This window comes from Oryzias melastigma, linkage group LG9 (genome assembly GCF_002922805.2).
Source record: "Oryzias melastigma strain HK-1 linkage group LG9, ASM292280v2, whole genome shotgun sequence".
In the NCBI taxonomy this organism is placed as follows: domain Eukaryota; kingdom Metazoa; phylum Chordata; class Actinopteri; order Beloniformes; family Adrianichthyidae; genus Oryzias; species Oryzias melastigma.
This window is the reverse complement of record NC_050520.1, coordinates 22485943-22508594: the sequence shown is the minus strand read 5'-3', so window position 1 is coordinate 22508594 and position 22652 is coordinate 22485943. Positions and strand designations below refer to the sequence as shown.

The window sequence follows — 22652 nt, the reverse complement described above, 5'->3', positions numbered from 1 at the left end:
TGATATGCAGTTAAATACTGAGTTAAAAAAGTAAAAAAGGATTTTAAAAAAGAAACAAAAGAAAATATACATTCATTCAGGGAACTCTTATCAAAAAGGAAAAGCAACAAGCGCACTGAGGGATGATGTAGAAGTGAGCATTGCTTAAGGGCACTTCATTCAGTATGTGCCTTAAAGATGTGGTGTGACTCAGCAGTCTTCATATTGACTGACAACTTCTCCATCTGAGAGGTAAATAACATTTATTGGTCCACACCACCGGGACTGTATTACATGCAAGTTTGACTGCACTGTCAAGCATTTAAAGGTTCCCATTTGAAGTTTAATCACCAACATCTCAACAAAAAAAACTTTAAAAAGGTGGTGACAAAATGCAGACTCAGAAAACAAGAGGAGAAAAAAAAAAGAGAGCAATGATTGTGAGCCTGCAAGGCAGCGGAGAAGATTTAGATAAGTATGAAAAAACCGACCAGGAGCGTTAAAGAGGAGTCGGGAGAATTGATGGTCTGCTGTCAGAGTTAGTCCTGAGGACTGGATACAGGAAGTTATAGCTGCAGTTTAACCCTGCTGCAGGCAGACAATTATAGACCTCTGATAACCTCACCCTGCCTGCTAATATACATACAGTATATCCTCTAAAGCTCCTATTAGTGGGTGCTGCATCTTATTAGCAGGGCCCTGTCTCAGCTCATTCAGTTAAGCTTCAGTAAGTCTGCTCAGACCTTTAAGCCAGAGAGCTCTATTACATGATCTTTGTGCATTTCTTTAAAATTACACCGTCTTGTCAACACACCAGGGATTATTATTTTCATTACACTGGCCTGCTTTTTAAATGATGTAATAAACGTGCTCCCATCTCAATCATTAATCACTCTGCAGTCTAAATTACAGCAGGTTCTTATTTTTGCTTTGCTTTTATGGGTTAACAAGTTTATCACAAGTGATAACAATAAGAACGTGCTTACAAGAATGACAAAAATGCTTCATAATTTACTGGTTTGTTTCTGAAAAACCAAACAAATGGTGGTGAAATTGCTTTTTTTTTCTTTTATTGCATAATAATGTTAAAAATAGAGAAGGTGAGAGTCTTGTATAGAATAATAAAAGCTGTGAACAGTGTCTGTGCAGCAAGAATCTCAACAGGGACTCATTTTTAATTGTTGAAACTTTTCACCACTTTTCTTTTATTCTTGAGTTATTCAATATTACAAAGAAAATGTGTTTGTTTTGCAGATGGAAAGCATGCATTTGGACATTTTTGGTTGCTTATGATGTCGTCAATAATAAAATGAGGAGAAAATAATTGGTCTTGATATCTAAAATGTCAATGTATTATTTTTTTAATCTGCATCGATAATCAGAACTTATCAAATTTGAACCTGCTTCCTGGATGCAAATAATTATGTTTTATTTTATGGTTATAACTTGCATAAAAATTCTAATTAGAGAAAAAAAGCATTAAATGCATCATAAAAATTTAAATTTTCTTACCGTCTCCCAGCAGACTGCAGCCATGTCTGCTTTAAGCAGCTGTGTAGCACTCTGGAAAATAAATTATTAATGATTACAAAGTAAGAGAAGGCTAAAAGAGGAAAGCAATAGATTTTCAGGGAACTCTTTTCTTAGTGGGAAATGTAGTTATAAAACTGCAGCTAACAAGAATGCCCAAAGTCAAGAAGAGGTCTGCAAGTTTGAGAAAAGCACCTGCTTTTAAGATTACAAGAAAAAAAAAAAAAACTTGAGGATGAGAGTTCAGATCGGTACAGCATTCTTCAACTGTGCAACCAGCTAAAGAGCAATATCTGTGTCAGAAAGGAACCTTTCCAGCAGCTTCAACGACTAGAGGAGCTTGATGCATTTGTGATCAAGGCCAACATCCGTCACCAAGACCGGCAAAAACTAAAAAGTAGCTGTGGATCCTTACAAAACCTGAAAGCAGGAGTGATGTTTTTAGCATACAACCAAATTTTAGCATCACTTAATCGGAAACAAATCTTTGTTTTTGTCTGCACGGCAACCAAAAAAGATACAGTTTATGACATTAAACTCCCACCGCAACTATTTTTTTATTGTAAAATCATTCTCAGTGGTTTTTAAATTATGATTATGCAGTTTTTAGCCAAAAACAAAAAAAAATGTCATTTTAAAGACATATTTTCTGCAGAGCCACAAGAGTTCATTCAAAATTCGCCTCTGAGTTGAGGATGTGACAACTGGCACGGAAGTTATCCTACGCTGATATCCCATCATTCCTTTGCTTAAACTCTCCCACTAGCTTACAGCCCCCACAACTACTTGCTAACATTAACGGTACAACAAAAAAAACGCCAAGTAATATTGACGCTACCCAGCCGCACAGTTTTGTGGCCTGATGCCAGCTCAGATGAGGAAAACTAAGATGTTCATGGGTCTATTTGCATCAGATTTGGAGTGGAGCAAAAAAAACTTGACCTGTGCATTTCCACGACTAAATCACAAATGTGAGCTTTTATTTGCTCTTGATCCATCACAATTTGAATAAAGGAATACTCAAAAATACAGTTTTAATCTTAGTTTATTTTATCTATGTCTCAATCATCAGAAAATGTTTCAAGAACATGTTAAAAACATCAAAAACACAATTTTCACTGGACTTTAAAGACACTCCCAAAGGCGTACTCTGGTGTGCATCTCATGCAAACAATACTGTTGTGTCCAGTAATGGACAGGATAATAATCTTGTATAAGAATAATGATAATCAAGATCACTGAATGCCTTTAATTTATCATCCTGCTCGCGTTGCTCCCTTGTTAAAATGGAATAAACATTTTTCCATGTCATTAACCAAGCAAATAAGAAAGCAGGTGAAGCTGAAATGTAATTGTCAGTACTCCACAGCTAAGCAATTAAAATGAAAATCAATCATATTATAGGAGATCCCGCTCATTCCCTTAACTAATCTTTAGTGAACTCACAAAGACTCTTTTACCAGGAACATTCATTACAGCTGTCAGATTTAATTCGTCATAAAAGTTTATAATAAACTGCATATTGCTTTATTTTAGTGTTGAAAAAATTATCCTTGCACAAGTTTAAAAAATCCTGTTTGACATGTCAGTTGAAGATTGATTGATTTTTTTATCAAAAAAGTCAATGCATGCACTGTTTAAACATTTAAATAAAACAAAAAAAGTTTCTTAATGTTGGACTTATTGAAAGTTATTGACAAAGTACAGAGAAAATCCCTCAACATTCCTTTTAGGTAATTAATTTATCTTAAAATGAATAAACACAAATTATGCTGGTATTTCATAGGTTTTCATATCCACTGAATAATGAGTTTTATTCCAAAAGTAATGAAAGAACCAGGAGGAGTGTTACTAAAATATTTTCTGGAACTGCAATGAGTTCTACTTTACAGATTCACCTTGCAGACACAACAAAGCACAGCAGGAAAACAGATATTTGTCAAATGGAGCTCAGATGAGAGCGGCACAAGGTGGTGCAGTGGTTAGTGCTCTCGCATCACAGTGAGAAGGCCCAAATGGTTCTAATCCCTTCTGGGACTTGATGGATGGATGATTGAACTTACTTTGTAGTTCAACACAGCTATATTTCCCTTAAACTGTAGTCTACAGTAAGCTCACCCATTCATAAAAAAATCAACATGGTTCTTGGTAATCTTATATGATTTTTGAACTATTTTTTATTTGCAGACTCCATTTTTGTATAGTTAATCTATGATACTTGTGTTTATGTACTAGGTGCCAATGCCTCAGCGCCCGACCAGCTAAGTTTGGCCCTTGCCTGGAACAGAGTGGACATTGCTCGCAGTCAGATCTTCATCTACGGACAGCAGTGGCCTGTAAGAATCAGTGGCTACAGAAATATTGTCACAAATGGAATAAAAGAGTGTTAAAGGTCCTATGCCTATGAATATTTGGACACTGTGGCTCAAATGTGGATCCAGTGTATGTATTTATCTTTATAGAGTAGAAGCTCAGTTTAAAACAGTCTAGTAGTCCAATTAAGGTGACTAGATTCAGAAACATGTAATCAAGTCCAGGTAAAACATTCCTATTTATTTCACTTAAGGCTTTTCACTAACTAACAACCAAAAAAATTAAGTAAAAAACAAACAAAAAAACAAATTGTGTTGGTATGATTAATTTTATCTTCTGTTCTTTGCGTTTCAGGTTGGTTCCCTGGAACAGGCGATGCTCGATGCCTTAGTTTTGGACAGAGTGGATTTTGTCAAGCTGCTGATTGAAAACGGAGTTAGCATGCATCGCTTCCTTACGCTTTCACGACTGGAGGAGCTTTACAACACGGTAATATCAAACACTAAGTGGTGGCGGAACCATTTGTCCTTTTTAATGGAAGTAAGATGATTTTCTTGTCTTCCCTCAACAGCGACACGGACCATCAAACACGCTGTACCATCTTGTCAGAGACGTCAAAAAGGTATGGCTATCACTTCTGTCCCAGTAGCTGTGTAGCAGCTCGAGCATTTTAGTCGTGTATTTAAGAGGAAACGTTTGACTCTGTAGAGTTTCAGTTGCTTTGTGTGGTGTTTATGTTGTATATTTTTCCATTTGTGCGTGGGTGTTTGATTTTTTTCCTCCTGTAGTAGCTGTTAACTGCAAATAGAGGCCGGCTTTTCTCTTTCAGCTGGAGTGGCGGGCTGCAGTGGCTGTGTATAGCTTTGCACGACTCTCATTATCTCATGACTCACAATTATACTTTCTCGAAGGCACACACCACCATGGTTAACAAGCATTATCAAAAGTTGTCGAGCAAAGTGAGCCAACAGTGAAACTGCTGTGGGGCTAATGAGAAATAAGTCAGGAGACTCAGAAGTCAGCAGCATTAGTACGTACAGGCGTTCATTAATTCCACTAATAAATTGCTGATTGCAACTGCATTGTATTTGCCTCTGAGAGATTATTCAGATGATAACTGACCATAAAGACAACTCTGTTCTCATGTTGGTGTTGAAAATAGTACATTACATTTCACTATGCAGTGTAGTGCAAGCCAAAAGCATACTCTAGTGCATGGCATACTATGAGCATACTTTTCTCAAAGCTATGTGTGGTAGTGTTATTGTGATATTATTTCATATTGTCATTTAGATCTGACTGTAAACACACAGTGGAGCAAACACAAGTATTTAGTCAGCCTCTAAATGGGCATGTTCTCCCCTTAAAAAGGTAAGAGAAGCCTATAATTTTCATCATAGGTACACCTCAACTATGAGAGATAGTACCGATAGAAAGAACCCAGGAAATCACACTGGGTCATTTTTAATAAAATAATTGGTCCCATGTACCGGTACTGGACCGGCTCCAGTTCGTGGCCCGGAAGTAGGTACCCGTGATTTACTGGGAACAGCCAGCACCTCAAAAATGCCACTTTTTGACTTGGAGGGGTCCTTAACCAAACGTCAAGTTGGGAGTGAGAATTTGTTGGATAATCTTCCACAATCTGAGGATCCACACAAGATCTCACCCTGTATGGGATCACAAGAGAGGATAAATCCCAGAATCGCACAGGGGTGCTCATTAAATGACCTTCTGAGAGCTGGACTCAAAGTAACAAAGGTTGCTATCAGTAATAGACTGCACCAACAAGGGCTCAAACCCTGCAGTTCTAGACATGTCCCTTTACTTAACCCAGAACATGTCCAGGCCCATCTGAAGCTTGCTAAAGATGATCCCCAGGGGGATTGGAAAAATGCCATGTGGTCAGATGAGACCACATTTTTTAGTAAAAACTCAACTTTTCATGTTTGAAGGAGAAATGATGCTGTGTTCTGTTAAAATAAACTTCCTATAAAGGGAATGGGGTGGAAAAATCTGAATTTGGGCTATTTTTCTGTAAAAGGACTAGAACAATAAATAGGACAAATGATCAGTGAAAAGGAAATAATGAATGGGACCACATGGTGAGATTGTGTGTGAGAACCATCTTCCTTTAGCGAGAACATTAAAGAGGAAACATGGTTGGATCTTTCATTATGACAATGATCCCAAACACATCAGCAATACAATGAAGGAGTGGCTTTGAAAAAAAAGCGAAACAAAAAAAATAAAATAAAAATAAGTTTTTATAAAATAAGTAGCCTAGTCAATCTCCAAATCCCAACTCCAAATAATATATTTTGAGGCAGATAAACGTCCTTGTCACCTATCGACAACCCCAAAACATCACTGCTGTAGAGGAGATCTGCATGGAGGAATGGGCCAAAATACCAGCAAGAGTTTGAAAACCTTGTGAAGACAGCTAATATATATAAATATTGAGATTACCAGGTTGCTGTTAACAAAATACTTTCTTACCACCATAGATTACCAAAAAAAATCTTTAAAATCAGGCAATGTGATTTACTTTTTTTTTATTTATTTTTTTTACTTTTTTTCTCACATAGTAGAGATATACCTTTGATGAAAATCATAGATCTTTATAATCTTTTTAGGTGGAAGCACTTGGATTATTGGTGGCTGACTAAATACTTTTTTGTCTCACTGTAATCCCTAAATAAACGTTTGGAGATTGCTGTTTTTTTTTTTTTTCACTCTTTGAGATGGTCTTGATTTCAGAGGATAACTTCATGCCTAATCTGGTTTAGTTTTAAAGGGAGTATGCATAATTGAGTGGCCTTTTTAAGGCCACAGAGGACTCTTTAGATTTTACCTTCCCAAGTTCTAAATCTAAGAAATATTCCAAGAAATTTGTAAATCATGCTAATCTGGAACCATCTCCTAAAGATCTCATTCTTGGTTGCATAGACTTAAAATACATTCTTGTTTTCCTTTTTTAAATTGGCATACAGATTATGAGTTTGCCTCCTGATGTCAAACAGACTGCAAAAAAGTTTGACCTGCATGTGTTTTACAAAGAAAAGGCTTTTGCTGAAAACGACTTCAAGGCTACACTTTTTAAAGTGATGGTTCATGAGCAAACCGTCCCAGAAAAGACGTGTGGTCACAGAAAGAGAAATGTCTCATAAAGCTGTTTTGTGTTGTGGTGGTTAGCACTTGTACATCTTGGTGAAAGGTACTTGGTTCAAATCCCACCTGAGTACTTTCTGTGTGGAGTTTGCATGTTCTCCCCGTGCATGCTTCTACACTCCAGCGTCTTCCAAGTGTCCAAATATATGCTTCATAGGTTGGCTGATGGCTCTAAATTATCCTTCTGTGAGATCTTTGTGTGGCCTGTCCTTGCATTTGACCTAAAGTAGTTGGGATAGGCTCCAGCAACTCACATGACCTGCACAGAAAGATCTATAGAACATGGATGGATTAAATTAGCCCAAAAGGATAGCTTTACTTTTCCCACAAATATGTATTTTAGCATTAATATTTCAGTTTTAAATGGTTTAAAAGTACAATTTTAGGTTGCTTCCTTTGCAATTTAGGGGGGAAAATACATTTTAAAAATAGTATGATAAATATTTTTTGTTCATTACTTACCGATTTAACTACCTTTGTTTATGTTTTCCTGACATGACCAATTATGAAAAGTTTACATTTGAATTTTATCCACGTCTCTAAAAAAAAGGCACGTTTTTACCTGGAGAAAAACGTAAAAATGTTAAAGATTTTCTTTAAAAACTAATATTTTAACAAAAAAGGAAATCAGTAGATCTTAAAGAATTCAAGATAATAAAGTGTATGCAGTTATTAAAACAATAATAAAAATGCCAAGCAGACAAAAAAGAAAAAATAGCTAGTTTGGGGAAAGAAAACAATAAATATCAATCAAAGCAAAGAAAAAAACTGTGCATTTATAAATAGATAGTGATATAGATATATAGTCAGATATTAAAGATAAGCAAGGATATTGACCCTATCTAGACACAACACAGAACTGTATGCATATTCAAAACCTATAAATCTTCAGGTTATCCCTGAAGTCCACCACACAACAACTTTTAACTCTGCAGCCAATGTTCTACTTTGTTAGGGTGAAAATGAAATAAATCCCAAGCTACTCAGACTGTGCAGGACTCTATCTGGCTTTGTCCAACTGAAATACACCCTTTTCCAAGATTAGATATCACCTTTCTGGCAGCACATGCTTCACTTCCCACATTTGGAAGTCTCCCATGCTCTGGCGCTGATCCACCCCATACCATCAAAGGGTGATGGCTTTTGGTCCTTTCATTGACATAGTGACAGATGGACAGTCTTTTTCATCTTTCTTAAACAGATCTTTGCACTCAATTTCTCCCCTAGAATTATGTTAGAATGAATAGGCTAAACATATACACATTCAAATTGGTACCATCTTTCTGTGCTTTAGGGAGAGCCTATTCCTAGCATTCTTTGCAGTGTTGTTATATTGTTTCCTTATCATGTGATGTGGTTCCAGTTATGCTTCTGGAAGCTGCTGTGTGGAGTAACAATGCTTATCCATTTGTCCAGCTGTTGTTTTCAGCCTCAGCCTTTAAAATTAAAATGTCCCCAGACTCCCTCTATACATATACATATATATATGTTTTCTTAAATGTACTGTTGATGTTAAAGCATTAAAGTTTTTTTTTCTGTTCAAAAGGGTTTTTTTTCCTCAGGACATTTTTTTGTTTTTTGTGTTCATTGAAGACAAAAAATATATTTTGTTCTCCGTTTGGTTACATAAAGCTGTAAAGAAAATTACATTTGAAGATTTTGAATGCTGAAAAAAAGCAGTAAACTTTTTTTCATCACAGGCTTTTCAAAAATGTTTCTAATTACTGCTTTTAAAAAGTAGCAACACTGAACAAAAATGGTTTCAGCTATTTGTTATAGAAAGATATGAAGGAATGAGGTAGCTGGTGTCTCTCAAAGAGCCAGATTGAGACAAAATAGTTGCGTTTCTAAGGTTGAGGTCAATAGATGGAGTGCTCAGTCTTAATCCACTTGTAGTTTTATGCAAAAACATTTTTTTGTTTTAATAATGACTTCTGTCTCTAGTATTTAAAGCTGTGCGTCCATTGCTCTGCACTATTGTGACTCTCTTCCAGGCTAATGAGTTATTTCCTCTTCCCTTTCTTCTCAAGACTGGAGTGGACCTCACTGAGAGAATCTCATTATCTCTCAAATAAAAGACATGATAAAAAGTGGTTTAATTTATTGAGTCCTCTTACAGTATCTGTTCGAACATTATACTCTGTTATGTAGCAAGTGAGATTTAATTTTTACCTAATTTTTAGCTCATTTGTGTAAAACTTTAGTTTAAAAAGACTTCAAATTTTCACAAAAAATAGTAAGTAAAACTGCAGGGATATTGTTTTTTTTCTTTTTTTGCAGTCTTTTTTGGCTTCAGACATTTTTTTAAATTGAAGCACAGCGACAAACAAAGATCCACATATAGTTGATCCAATCAAATTCCATCTGAGACAGCAGTTTGTACCAGAGACTGGAAGAGAGATCTTGCCTCAGTCTATCCGTGTTCGTCATTTTCCCTCCTCTTGCTTGTCGTGCGTTTTTTCTCACTGACATTGTGTGTTCTTTCCAAGCGAGAATATCCAGGGTTCAGTTGGATCTACTTCAAGGTGAATCCGATAATCCAGTTTTCTTTTCATAGCCAAAAAAAAAAAAAAAACAGTTTGATATGGATTTTGTAACATGAGTGTCTTATCACTGTGTGGCTTGTTTTTGAACTGCCTTCCGTTGCCTTTGTAAATCTTTTGTTGTTAGCTGTTAACACTGTCTGGTTTGTAGGGAAACCTGCCCCCGGACTACCGCATCAGCCTCATCGACATAGGACTGGTAATTGAATACCTCATGGGGGGAGCGTATCGGTGTAACTACACTAGGAAGCGATTCAGAACTTTATACCATAACCTCTTTGGACCCAAAAGGGTGAGTGGAAAAAAAAAAAAAAACATATGCACAAATTTCATGAATATGAACATGTCGCAAACAGGCAGACGGCTGAATTAAAGGTTTATTTGGCACAGACAGGACAACAGGCGTGAAGCAAAGCTAAAAGTCCACAAAGCTAAATCAGGGTCAGGCAGGAAGGAGGCATGAAACAAACATGAGGGCATCAGAGAACAACAAGGGTAGTCAGACTTCAGGCAAGGGTCAGGGCAGGCAGCAGACGAAACAGGATCAGATGAAACAGAAGTTCAGGATGAGGTTATCATAAAAATGTAAGTCAAAGGTCTAAAAACGTTATTAATGAAAATTGAGTTCTGATGTTTTTTTCAAGACTAATGTCCTGTTTTGTTGTGAGATGCATGAATAAACTGAAGTATATACAATATATAAAAACAAAGGCAAAATTGAGGTGTTGAACTGACTAAATCTACAAATCTTTTCCATTTAGTTGATTAGATTTGAGTTCTACTACTACAATTAGGGTTTGGCCTAACCCTTAAAATTGGGTTTTCAGCCAAAATGTACTTTTTACTGTTTCATTGTCCCTTCATGGCAAAGGTGGACAATCATGTCTCATTTTTTGCTTTTGGGGTGTTTTCATAGCTAATAGCAAGCAGCTAATAAAGCCAAAACAGAAATTGTCTTCTTTGGAGCTAAACAAGAAAACCTGACGTTTTTTAGAAAAGCATTTGGCCGTTTTTTAAGCTCTTTGCCATCCCAGGGATTTGAGCTCACAGGTGCCCAGACTACATCCCCAGCACTTATGCACTTTGCAGATAAAATTTCTCCAGATTCCTTGAATCATTTATTGATGGGATGCACTGTAGAAGAAGAAATTTGCAACACCCTTGCAGCTTTCAAAGAATATTGTTTTCAACTCTCTGCCCTCTTTGTACCTTTGGCCCTCAAAAGCCTTTGTGAACACTTTTATTGTAAAAATGACTACCTTTATGAACAAATACTCAGGAAGTTCAAGAGCAATTGCAATTCTAAGGACATTTTTTGTTTTTTTGCATCCAAACTAGTAGTAAAAAAGTGACAGCTGGTTTCAATGCTTTCATAGAAGGACTGACTGCAGGATCCCAGTCATGTGCATGCACACAAATGCATGTTTAGCAACAAAAAAGCCTTGAAATAAATGTAGATATCAAAATTCCCACTGGAAGCGTGGGTTATTTTTACCAACTCAGATGATGGCTCATGAATGCATAATTCATACATGCCCTGCTTTTTTCATACTTAGTACTGTCCCCAATACACCAATACACTTTGCTTTGATGCATTTAATTATAGCACAACACAGAGTAAGCTATCAGTCACACCAAAACACATGCCTTAAAAAGTTGGACTTAGCGTGTTGCAGTATATGAGTTTAATGATTTAAAGAAAAAATCTTCATGCTACGTTTAAATCTACGGGATGGGAGCTGTTTAAACTGTTTTAAAAAAATGCATTCAGCAATGTTGTTCTTTTGTGTTTTTGTTTCTTTTCTAGCCTAAAGCACTGAAACTGCTGGGGATGGAGGTGAGTTTGATCCTTTCAAAGTTGTTATTCCGTTACTCCTTCACTCTTCCTCTCCCCCATCCATTGTACTGAGTGTGTTGCCGTATATGCAAAACAGTGATTTGTTAAGCCTATGCTTCTACCTTATGGTCTTTTGAGCTTAAGGCTTACTTTTTATTGTATTTTTTTTACTAAATCTTTTTGCACTTTAGAACCAGTTTCTTATTGTAAAGGAAGCAGTCAACAAAACGCATATTAATTCTTGCTAAACATTTTATTGAAAGCAAGAATTGAAAACTCATAAATATTCATTGTCAGAGATGATTTTTAACAAGCGCCTGATTTTTTTTTTGAGAGCTGTATTGTTTAACTCGGCTCATAATTACTGACCTCGCACAATTATATAATACATGTGCTCATATGTACCCAATCTGTACATCACATCGTAAAGCTTCTATTGCAGCATGCGTCTCAAAGGTGTTTGTATCTGGCATGCATGGCTGCCTACTCGCTTGTGTGTCTGTTAGAAATCCTTCTCCTCATGTGTGTGTGTGTGTGTGTGTGTGGGGCATTAGTTTTCCCCTAAACATGACCCATTTCCTTAGGTAGTTTGACTATATTGTTGAAACTGTTTTACTCTTTTAATATATGCACTAAAAAATATTATAAATCAAGTATGTTATTTTTATATTTTATACTTTTTTTTTCTAAATTTGACATATGTATGTTAGCATAGCCAAAAGTAAGATAGGTTTGCTGCTAGTGAGAGTTGTTTAGTTTTACTGTTTCCGTTTCTCTTTCATGGACTCATAACCCCTTGATGCACATTTGCCTAAAACAATGTCTGGTCCAAGCGCACCTTAATTTAGCATCTAAGCAAAAGCAAAAGTAGAAATGATTTTTTTTTTTTTTTTTTTAGCTGGAATTAAAAAAATGGCATCAAGAGGTTAAAGTTTCTTTTTGCACAGTCAATTAGGGAAGGGGACGGGTTTTGGTCACTCTGAAGACATGCCTCAGTTTTTCAGGACTATGCCTTAGTCACTGCTGCTTTAACCAGGTGGACATGGGCTGGGGAAAAATAAGCAAACCTGCATGGAACAAGCAGGTAGCCCACAGGAAATATCAAGGTTACAGACTGCTCAGTGAGCTCGTTAATGGACATCTTTTTCTACGACCATGGTGCGGGTGAAAGGATGAAGCGAATGGAAAAAGGAGACATTCAGAGTGTAGTTTGTGTGGGCATCCCACAGGCTCCTTCTTATGTATGACCTGTACACTGTCACAAAGAGGTCAATGAGCTCAAAGTACTAATCACTAGAGAGTAGCTTTAGGGCACTGTAAGACAGGATCCCCCAGACCTCAGAAGTGCGTACAACTTAGATTACCCTTACAAAAATTCATGATACACTTACCACACACACAACAGTGGTCTCATTTTCATGACATCCTTTAAGGGGGCTGTAATGACCCTCAAGGGAACTGCAGGACACACCTATGCTCTCTTTTAGATGCAACTGTTCCTGTCTACAACCCTCCACAGGCCCAGACAACCCAAAAACCCATTCTTATCCATGTGACCATACATGGTTCTTCTGCTCTCATCAATCAATCCGTTACCTTTGGTTTGCAGCTCAGTGTGAAGTGGCTGGAGTAAGAACCAGAACTTCCAAATCTTGAACAATATTTTTAGCCAGAAAAAATGTGAGCAGCTGTCAGTTGAGAAACATGGGAAAACCTCCTCCATTTAGGAAGAACTTGGAGTAGAGCAGCCTCTCCTCTGTTGACAGCAGCTAGTTGAGGTGGTTTGGACATCCGGCAAGAATGATACACAGAGTTTTTTGTAGCGAGTTGTTATGAAAATGTCCAACCAAGAAGAAGCTCAGTAGCATGGCTTGTGAATACTAGAGGGACTATGTCTTCTTGCAGATCTTAAAACCCCTATCTTCCAGCTCAGAGTTGTTGGATGTTATACTGTTGTCCTTGCAATTGGCTCCAAAATAACCAGTACCTAGATGTGCCAACCTTAAGAAACTTAAATGTTTAACAATCAGAACAAATGTTCTCTTTAAGTTCCCTTTGAACTTGTGTATGACATTTCCTCTCACATCACTCACTTGCTATTGATCTTCACCAGGATGACATGCCAATCCGCAGGGGCCGCCAGAAAACAACACGCAAACGAGAGGAAGAGGTTGACATTGACTTGGATGATCCAGAAATCAACCACTTCCCTTTTCCCTTCCATGAGCTTATGGTGTGGGCGGTGCTCATGAAACGCCAGAAAATGGCACTTTTCTTCTGGCAGCACGGGGAGGAAGCGATGGCCAAGGCTTTAGTGGCATGTAAGCTCTGTAAAGCCATGGCACACGAAGCATCTGAGAACGATATGGTGGATGACATCTCCCAGGAATTAAACCACAACTCCAGGTGGGTGACATAAATATTGCTTGCTCATACATGTGAAGAAATGTGGAAAAAGAGAACCTAATTGATTCAAAATTATCCTGACAACCACACCATTAGGCATATTAGGATATTTAAACTTTCTTTTCACGATATGTTAATTTGAACATTTCTTTGACAAATATGACAGACTAACGATGTTTGAATTCAGAATTCAAATGCATCGTACCTCCACAAAGGCTAAATCCTCATTTTCTGATCAGTCAGTCGTTGCATTGATTTAAGCACATTTAAACATGTTTAGGTCTTTACCAACATCTGTGACAAACATCTGGACACAACCCTGACATCTTCTGTGCTGAGGTTGTTTTTGGTCTCCTTCAGAATATAGTTCATTCAATGTATTGGACGATCAGTTGAACATGTTTTTGTGCTGTATTTGATAGATTTAAGCAGAATCTGGAAATATGAGAATAATACTGCAATGAAGGATTCAGGCAAAGCTGAGCATGGAGTCTAGATTTAAGTATCTCTCAGTTTTGCTTGAATGTATATGTCTACACATTCTCACCCCCCAACTCGTCATATATGGATGTATGGTCCATCCCTCCCCGCATCACTTTTTGCCATTTTAGGTGTCCCTACCTCATCGGTTTTTTGATATGGTGACTGTTTCCATTAAATCAGGGGTCGCCAACCCACGCGACTCGGTACTGGACACAGTACCAGACGCAATACCGGACGGAATAATGGACGCGGAATCAGTATTAATAACAGGTTCAGGTACCATTCCGCACCCCGAGGGTTGGGAACCCCTGATTAGCGTCTATGGCCCGGTACCAAGTGGTCCTTGGACCAGTACAGATATGCAGCCTGGAGGTTTGGGACCCCTGATTTCATTCCCAAGTCATCACATATTGATGTTTGGCTAAGACCCCTTCCGTGTCACTTTTTGACATTTTAGGTGTTCTTAACTTGTGTTTTTTTGACATGCTAGCTTTAAAATCAAGGGTCTGCAACCCTCGGGACATGGTACCGGATGCAGTAAAGGATGCGGTACCAGATGCGCACTGGTCCTTGGGAAGCATCCAGTACCGGTACCATAACCATAACCATAACCTGGTACTGATTCACGCCCAGCACTGCATCCAGTTCGCACCCGATACCGTTTGGGTCCAGTACCGGAGTCGGGTTAGGGTTAGGGTACTGTGTTTGGGTACCAGTGCAGTACACATCATAGTACTGTATCGGTTCTGGTTCGGGGCCCGGATTTTTTGGACCTATGATTTAATGGGAACAACCAATATGTTGAAAAACGACAACCCAAAACATCAAAAAGTGATACAGAGGGGTCCTCAACCAAACATCAATATGTGAGGTCTTGGGAATGAGAATGTGTTGGATTCAATAACAGCCAGCACGTCTAAAAAACACCCAACACACCAAAAAGTGGCACGGAGGGGACCCGAACCATATGTCCCTTTATGACGAAATGGGAGGGAGAATGCATTGTATAAATAGACAGATGCTCCTACAGTGAAAGACCAGCCCTAAAAAGCCTGTTTTTGATTATTCTTGGCTACCTTAGGACATGGAGACGTATTTTCACAAATACAAAATAACCGTTAATTAGGGATTCTCACTGATGTTAAAGAAATGTTCATTTATTTTAGTCTCTTAGCTACTACAAGTGACTCACTACCACACCGAAGCAAACTCTCAACACACACACACAATTAAAAAGAACTGCTTTAGAAATGGCAAATTGTAGGTTCACTCTGCATAAAATTTGGTCCGCTGGTTTCCTTGGAAGAGCTTGTATAAGTAGATGGATCTTTTTGTCTCATGCAGTATCTGTGGAGGTGGGTGAATGTTTTAATGCACGTATATGTGTGGGTTGATTCCTAAGAGGTAGAGAGACTAAAATAAAACAAAAAAACATTTTTACGACATACATGTACATTCTAGAGGCCTTTTGTTGTTTTGTTTTTGTTAAAGCATTTTTATACAGTTTGTGGTTTAAGGTTTAAAAGTGCATTTATTTTTTGAGTAGGTATTTAGTGTGTTACTGATTACCTATTGATCAGCTGCAGCAAACATTGTGCCCCCATCAGTTAAAAAGTAACAGCTGAAAATGTTGCTCTTCATCCAAAACCAAAATTGTTTTTTGGACCATTTGACACTATGAACAGTGCACTTGAGGGCAAAAAAGCAGCTGTGCAAGGATTTAATTTTTATTTTTTGAGCCAATAGGTTAGCTCATGTTCTGAACCTCTTGCTCAGTTTCAGTGGAGGCGGAAAACAAGCTGCTGCCATCCATCCTATGCTCATATAATTCATATTTTACAGAATCACTTTTTATTCTTGCATACTGCACATAAGAGCAGGAGCAAAGTTGTATTAAACAGTAAAGTAATACACTCTAATATGGGGGAAAATACTTGTTTTTTGAAAATAAACATCATTTTCTATAATGTGGTCATTATCTTTATTTTCAGTTTAGTGGATCCTGACAGAGGTCCTTGTCGTACTCCTCTTTCTCTTCATTTCACAAATCTCTCTTTTTACAGTAATGTACACTGCAATAATTTCCAATGGCAATAAGGTATTTCATTTAGATGTTACTGTCAATATCCATGTGTCTTGACCAGCTTAGAAGCAGTGTGGTTTAGTCTCCACCCTAAAACTGGGAAATTGGTTCTTCCTGCCAAAAAGTGCCCAATGCTTCTCTGCTTGAAACTCCGAAGCAAAGGTTGTATGTGGGGGTGAAACCTTCAGCGTGGTTATGTCTGCAGCTCACTGCTCCCTCAGGGGTCAAATGCAGAGAACACATTTCACACTCAGATGTATGACATGTAATAGAATTTTGAAGCAAACCAATGCATTTGAATTGTGTCTCCCTCCTGTCAGTATAAAGTATTAACCTCAGTATAAAAGCTAACATTTATACTGACATCAGTGTTAAATTTTCAGATTCAGCTTGTTGTAAGTGAAAAAGGTCCTTAATTTTAACACAAGCTTAAACCTTGTAAAATATTTGAAAAAGCCTTGAATTATCAAACTTCCTTTAGCATATATATATATGTTAACAATTTACATGCCGGATGGAGTGTTTAAGATATTTAAGTAAACTGTGCCATTTTTTTTTTCTGTTTATTGATGCATCTACACACGCCCTACATATATTTTCACAGGGAATTCGGTCAGCTGGCGGTGGAACTCTTAGATCAGTCCTATAAACAGGATGAGCAGATGGCCATGAAGCTGCTGACCTACGAACTGAAAAACTGGAGCAACGCCACCTGTCTGCAGCTGGCAGTAGCTGCCAAACACAGAGATTTCATCGCACACACCTGCAGCCAGATGCTGCTGACTGACATGTGGATGGGACGCCTGCGCATGCGCAAGAACTCAGGCCTTAAGGTAGAATACTTGCAGCAATTTGTAATAACCCTAACACATTCTAGCTTACGGGTTAGGTAAAATGTTTCCCAATGAATTATGTCTCACTAATTTCTCTGCATTAAACAGCTAGCTGATCTGTTGAATGAGAGCAAACAACCAAGAAAATGTTTCTTCTGGAATCATTTTAAAAAGTGTTTAGAGCAGTAAGAGTAAGGTTAAGGTCGCAAATATCTCTCTAAAATTCTGTTCTCTAAAATCAAAGATTTTTAAGTCCTGAAGTTTAAATGTTCATGTTATATCTTGTGTTGACTGACAGATAAGTTAAGTCCTTCATCATCCTGAACTTTATTCACAAATAAATTAAGATGCAAGAACACATTTGTGTGAATGACTCATTCTGACAGATGAGAAGATTGTCCACTAGAGTTATAAAAAAGAAAAAACATTAAAATTTTAAACGCTAACTGTTAACAATTTCATCATGTCAGCCTTTCCTTTTGCCAATTTCATATTGCAGAGATAAAAGACTAGTGGTGTGTTATTATCTGATGCTCAGTTTCCCTCCGGTGGGATTGTCCAAGCTTGCTTGTGCCCTAAGAGATAACACAAGTGCATGTGTAAACAGTTTGGTAGTATAACAAATGTCCCTCTGAGTCCCCCACAGTCATAATGACGGGTTTCCATTAGGGAAGGTTGTTGAGTCATATTTGCTCATGTCGGTTTCCCAGAGGTCTGGTTGTAGGATGATAGAGGGCAGACGCCCAGAGAGGTCTAAGTTATTTATAATGAAAAGCTGGTCTGGGATTTGATGAAGGCTGGGTTCATCGTCATTCATACTGAGGTATGCGGGAGGATGAGTCTGGCCGGTGCAGTAAGTATAGTTTGGCCTTTGCAGGAGGAACGGCCAGAGTGCAGGGCTGATGCAAACTCACTGGAGCAGAAAGAGGGAAAGGAGAGCATAAGTGGAACAAATTCAGTGCCTCCAGACTTCCACGATAAAACAATGATGTCAAAGTGTTGTCAAAAAAAATGTTTTTTAAGCTGATAATGGTGCAAAGCCAGACAACTTTTACTTTTTCACCCTTCAGCATTGTGATTGCGGTAGGTTTCAAATGGAATCTGAACTGCAGGTTCTTCTCATACTTTAATGGCCTTAATATATTGATGCCTCCACGAGCATGGCCTTTAATGTGATGACAAGAAAAGTGGTGACACTACATTCTGTCCTGTGGTCATAATTCAATTTCTCTCTGGCCTCAACAACTGCAGTGCTACTATAATTGACCTCCACAAAGAGAACACTTTGTCATTGCACTGCACAAGCGCTAGCATATTACTGACAGGTGTCCACCAGGGGGGATTTCCATCATGTGACTTTCACACATGCCTTGTATTGCAAAGCATTCATAAAGGTTGGGTTGTTCCAGACTCTGCCCTAATTTCTACAGTTTTCTCTTAATATAGTACTCCAACGTGCCATCTGTGATACGTTCCATCCATCTTTCTTCTTATCTACATCCTACTCATCAACCAGGTAATCCTAGGCCTCCTTTTGCCCCCGTCTATCTTGAGTCTGGAATTCAAGAACAAGGATGAGATGTCCTACATGCCTCAGGACCAAGAGGCTTACCTGCAGGAGAAGGAGGAGGAGGAGCCAGAGAAACCTGTGAAGGAAAAGGAGGAGGAAGACATGGAGTTCACAGTAAGATCTTACTGTGAGACGCAGTACAACTCCGTGGTGAGAGAACCCACCTCAGCTCCACATCTCAGAATCTATACACATATTCAAGCAAATATAAGACACTCTCATAGCCCAGATTCTATTCCCTGGAAGTATCTCCTGTGGACCAATTTGCGTCTCTATTCTTTCTGCCCACAAGGAGATACGCACGCACATACTCTTCGACCACAGTCCACCCCTCACGCACTTGTTTCTCTATTCTGGCCTCTTCAACTTTCAGTAAAATCGGCCTTTCCTGTTTCTCGTTGTCTTAGTAAAGACATGGTGTGGAGTTGTAGCGTCTCAGTCTGTCGCCGCTTGTGGGTTCCCTCTTGGATGTTTCTCCCTCCATCTATCTCCTCTGTTTCTCTCTGCCCTTCCCTTTCCTCGTGTTCTCTACCCAACACTCCCTCTTTCCCTTGTTTTTTTCTCTTCAAGTCTTTTGTTTAGCACCCCCCCTCCCCCTATTTCGTTCTCTCTTTCTTCTTTTTTCCAAGCTCAGGTCTGATTGAGGTATGCCGTATGTCCTATGCCAACCGACTGATGCCCCTCTCTTTCTCCCATCAGTGATGGCTTGCTGCAGCATAGCACTCAGCATGTCAGCTGCTGAGCATGGGGGGCCCAGGCTTTTGCATTATATAACCATGTGGCTGCAGGGCTTTAATCATGCAGAGTCTGAGCACCTTTTCCCAGCTCACAGAGAAAGTCGATCCATCTGCATAGACATGGATGTACATGAGGGACTATAGGACACGTCTCGTTTCAGTCCATTCAAGTTTTAAGAGATGGTTCCAAGATCCAGTCTGTGTGTTCATAGAGTTAAAACTCAAACTGGATGAGCGGTTTTCTTAAATTGACTGAACTGAAACTGCACGCCTTCAGTACCACTGTACATACTCTCCATCTGCATACAGTTCAGCCAGCAAGCCAGTGCATACACACCAAAGGGGCCCTGTTGGAGTTGTAGCCCTTGAGGCACTGAGGTATTAAACAAGGAACCCTGCTGCCCAAGAACACATTTATACCGAGCCCATTACTATTGCTCTGGCTTCTGACAAGTCCTCCGTTGAGTTCTTATGAATCACAGATTCATACAGACATGCAAACTGCTTCACCACTGAGGGAGATTGTATTGTATCCTCATTTTCTTTTTAGGTAAAACAGCTTTAAACCCAATAGCAAGTTTAATTTCTGTTAGAATGAGAGAGGGCAGGAAAGGCACAGTGTGACTAACACATTGCTGCCTGGACATGTTCTTCCCAAATGCCCTCACTACAAAAGCCAGGATTAAAGCTGTAGATGTAGCACAGTGGATAAAACACTGGTTACTTATAAGCTCCTTTTCTCATGCTAAACCAGTTTGCCACACTCAATGTGTGGTACGGGAAACAACCTTTAATCTGTTGTAGGGCTGGGCAATAAATCACTTTCATCGATAAATTCTAATTTGTTGTTTAAGAAGATTTTTGGGAGGGAAAATCTTTTTTTTTTTTTTTTTTTTTTTTTTTTTCCAGCACCGTGTTCTCTTGGACTTTAGTTTCTAGCTACACACAACATTAAAAGGGAAACTAGCAAAGAGAAGCTTGTTCCCAAACACAAACAGTTACTTTAGTGACATGAAAATAGAGTTTGGATTTGTGGCTTCAGACTTGGAGAAACAAACCACACGCTCCCACAAGTGGGAGTATGACAAATCAGTTTCAACACCTGAAAGAGAAAATCTGTCGAGTCCGAGAAGTTTTTACTTTACAAGATGCTCAAGCTTGCGGCAGCTCACAAAACAAATGCAGGATAGAATGAAAAAAAATCCTGAGGAATTACTGCAGGTTGTTGTACCTCAGTCCCACTTCTATCTACAAAACAGTGTTTTACAAACATTTTCCCAGCTTGTATCTAGCGATAAAAAGGTAAATGAATCATACTTATGTTGCACTTCACGACCTTAGAAGGCCCAAAGTGCTTTACAGTCACAGTCACCCATCCACAGTTTGCTGCTGAACGCTGGCGCCAAACTATAACCACCAGGAGCCATGTGGGGTTCAGTGTCTTGCCCAGGGACACTTTGACACATGAAGGATGGAATTTTTTGTTCATTTTCCTTAAGTTGTAAAGATTTAGAGTGAAAAAAAATAGTGATTTGATTTGTTGGCCAGATCGCCCAGCCCTAATCTGTTGTGTATTGTGAAATATTTGAACTAGCTATTAAACAGCATATTTACTCAGGTTTCAAATATTTGCATACAGTACAATACAATTCTACGGATGAACTCCCTCAACGATCAGGTGTTGCTTCAACATCAAGACCATAAACCATAAATCAATGGGCTGTGAACCGCCTCTCTCATGGATAACGAAATGTGTCACAAACTGAATAAAGATATCTATGTCTTCTGCTTTTTCTCTTCTTCTGTCCCTTTGATGTCTCGACCTCTGTCTGTCTTCTGGCTCTTAACTGTTGTCGGAGACACAATCCATGAGTGTCCAAGTCTGCTTCATGTTGTACTACACGACCAGCCTTCACTCAAACCCCACCTCAAACAAACATTTCACATTACGGAATGATGGCATTGCTTGTGCTTGCTTCTTTGACGATTGTATTGAAACCATGCTGCTTATCGTATAACATTCTCCTCCCTCTCCTTTTATCCAACTCTTCTCATCCGACCTCTGCCCTTCCATGTGTGTCAAATTCGTCTTCATCTATATTCTCTTTTGGCATTTCCTCCAACTCCTCCTCCATCCATTCCCACACTTTTCCCACACTTCTCTTCCTTCAATTTCCCATACCGTTCCCTCCCTCCTCCCTCGCTCATCGTGTGGTTTGCATTCGCTCAGGCGATGCTTGGTAAGGTAGCCACAGAGACATCCAGAAAGAAGGATGTTGAAGAGGTTCAGAGCCGCCACCGCCTTATCCCTATGGGACGCAAGATATACGAGTTCTACAACGCTCCTATCGTCAAGTTCTGGTTCCATACGGTCAGTGCCGGCTTCAGCAACACCTCCCACATACTCCCACACGATTGCATCCTAAAAATACTAAAGCTGCAGTAACAGCTATAGTTTTAGTGTCGTTTACTTCCACTTTCACACATTGTATGTTGTCATTATTCTTTTGTTCCACCCAGTTAGTACTAAGCTTTACAGGAGTGGGTGAGATAAATCTGGCAGCACAAACCAACAGTAGATATTTCACAGGAGATGAGAAAAAAGAAACGGTGATTGAAATGACACAGAAGTCATGAACTAAAGAGCATGAAAACCTCTAAAACGATTATGGTACATTCCTTATACCCAGGAAATCTTTACTTTGATTTTTTTTTTCCATAGAATGTTTTCCTGTTACAAGATTTTACAGGTTAAAAACGTAAATCCCGAACATTTTTGATTGTATTTTTATTTTTTTATTACCTCTGCTACCGTTCTAAAAATAAATCTATCTTATTGACTGTTTATGAGAACCAGACTTCCCAAATCGGAAGTACCTGCTAGCTCAAAAAAAAAAACAAAATTCCATAGATCTTTATTGAGAACTAAACAGCAATTTCTCAGTTATTCTATTTGTCAGAATAAACATTCCTACTCTGCTGCTTTTTTTAACATGTTCTTGCTAATCCTATTATTTAATGGTGTTTTTTTTTCTCTTGCACAAGTTATTCAAGTTATAAACTGATCAACCAGATGTCTCAATAAATGTATGTGGTCTCACACCGAACGTTCAAAATGTTTGATTGCCAGATTCTCCCAAGCCCTCTTTCAAGTGGTAGGGGTGTGG

General features: G+C 38.6%; 1 protein-coding gene across 15 annotated transcripts in view; it reads left to right on the top strand.

Moving 5' to 3' along the window:
* trpm3 (transient receptor potential cation channel, subfamily M, member 3) overlaps positions 1-22652 on the top strand; it is a 142174-nt gene that overhangs the window by 106061 nt on the left and 13461 nt on the right. For 4 of the 15 annotated variants that reach the window (XM_024275146.2, XM_024275139.2, XM_024275145.2 and 1 more), the window contains exons 10-19: positions 3745-3845; positions 4177-4311; positions 4394-4444; positions 9483-9518; positions 9688-9828; positions 11344-11373; positions 13487-13779; positions 16950-17178; positions 18695-18898; positions 21716-21856. In XM_024275146.2, coding sequence (XP_024130914.2) covers positions 3745-3845; positions 4177-4311; positions 4394-4444; positions 9483-9518; positions 9688-9828; positions 11344-11373; positions 13487-13779; positions 16950-17178; positions 18695-18898; positions 21716-21856 — 1361 coding nt within the window. The remainder of the gene's footprint in view (positions 1-3744; positions 3846-4176; positions 4312-4393; positions 4445-9482; positions 9519-9687; positions 9829-11343; positions 11374-13486; positions 13780-16949; positions 17179-18694; positions 18899-21715; positions 21857-22652) is intronic. The other 11 variants (XM_024275142.2, XM_024275150.2, XM_024275153.1 and 8 more) reach the window with 3 other exon arrangements.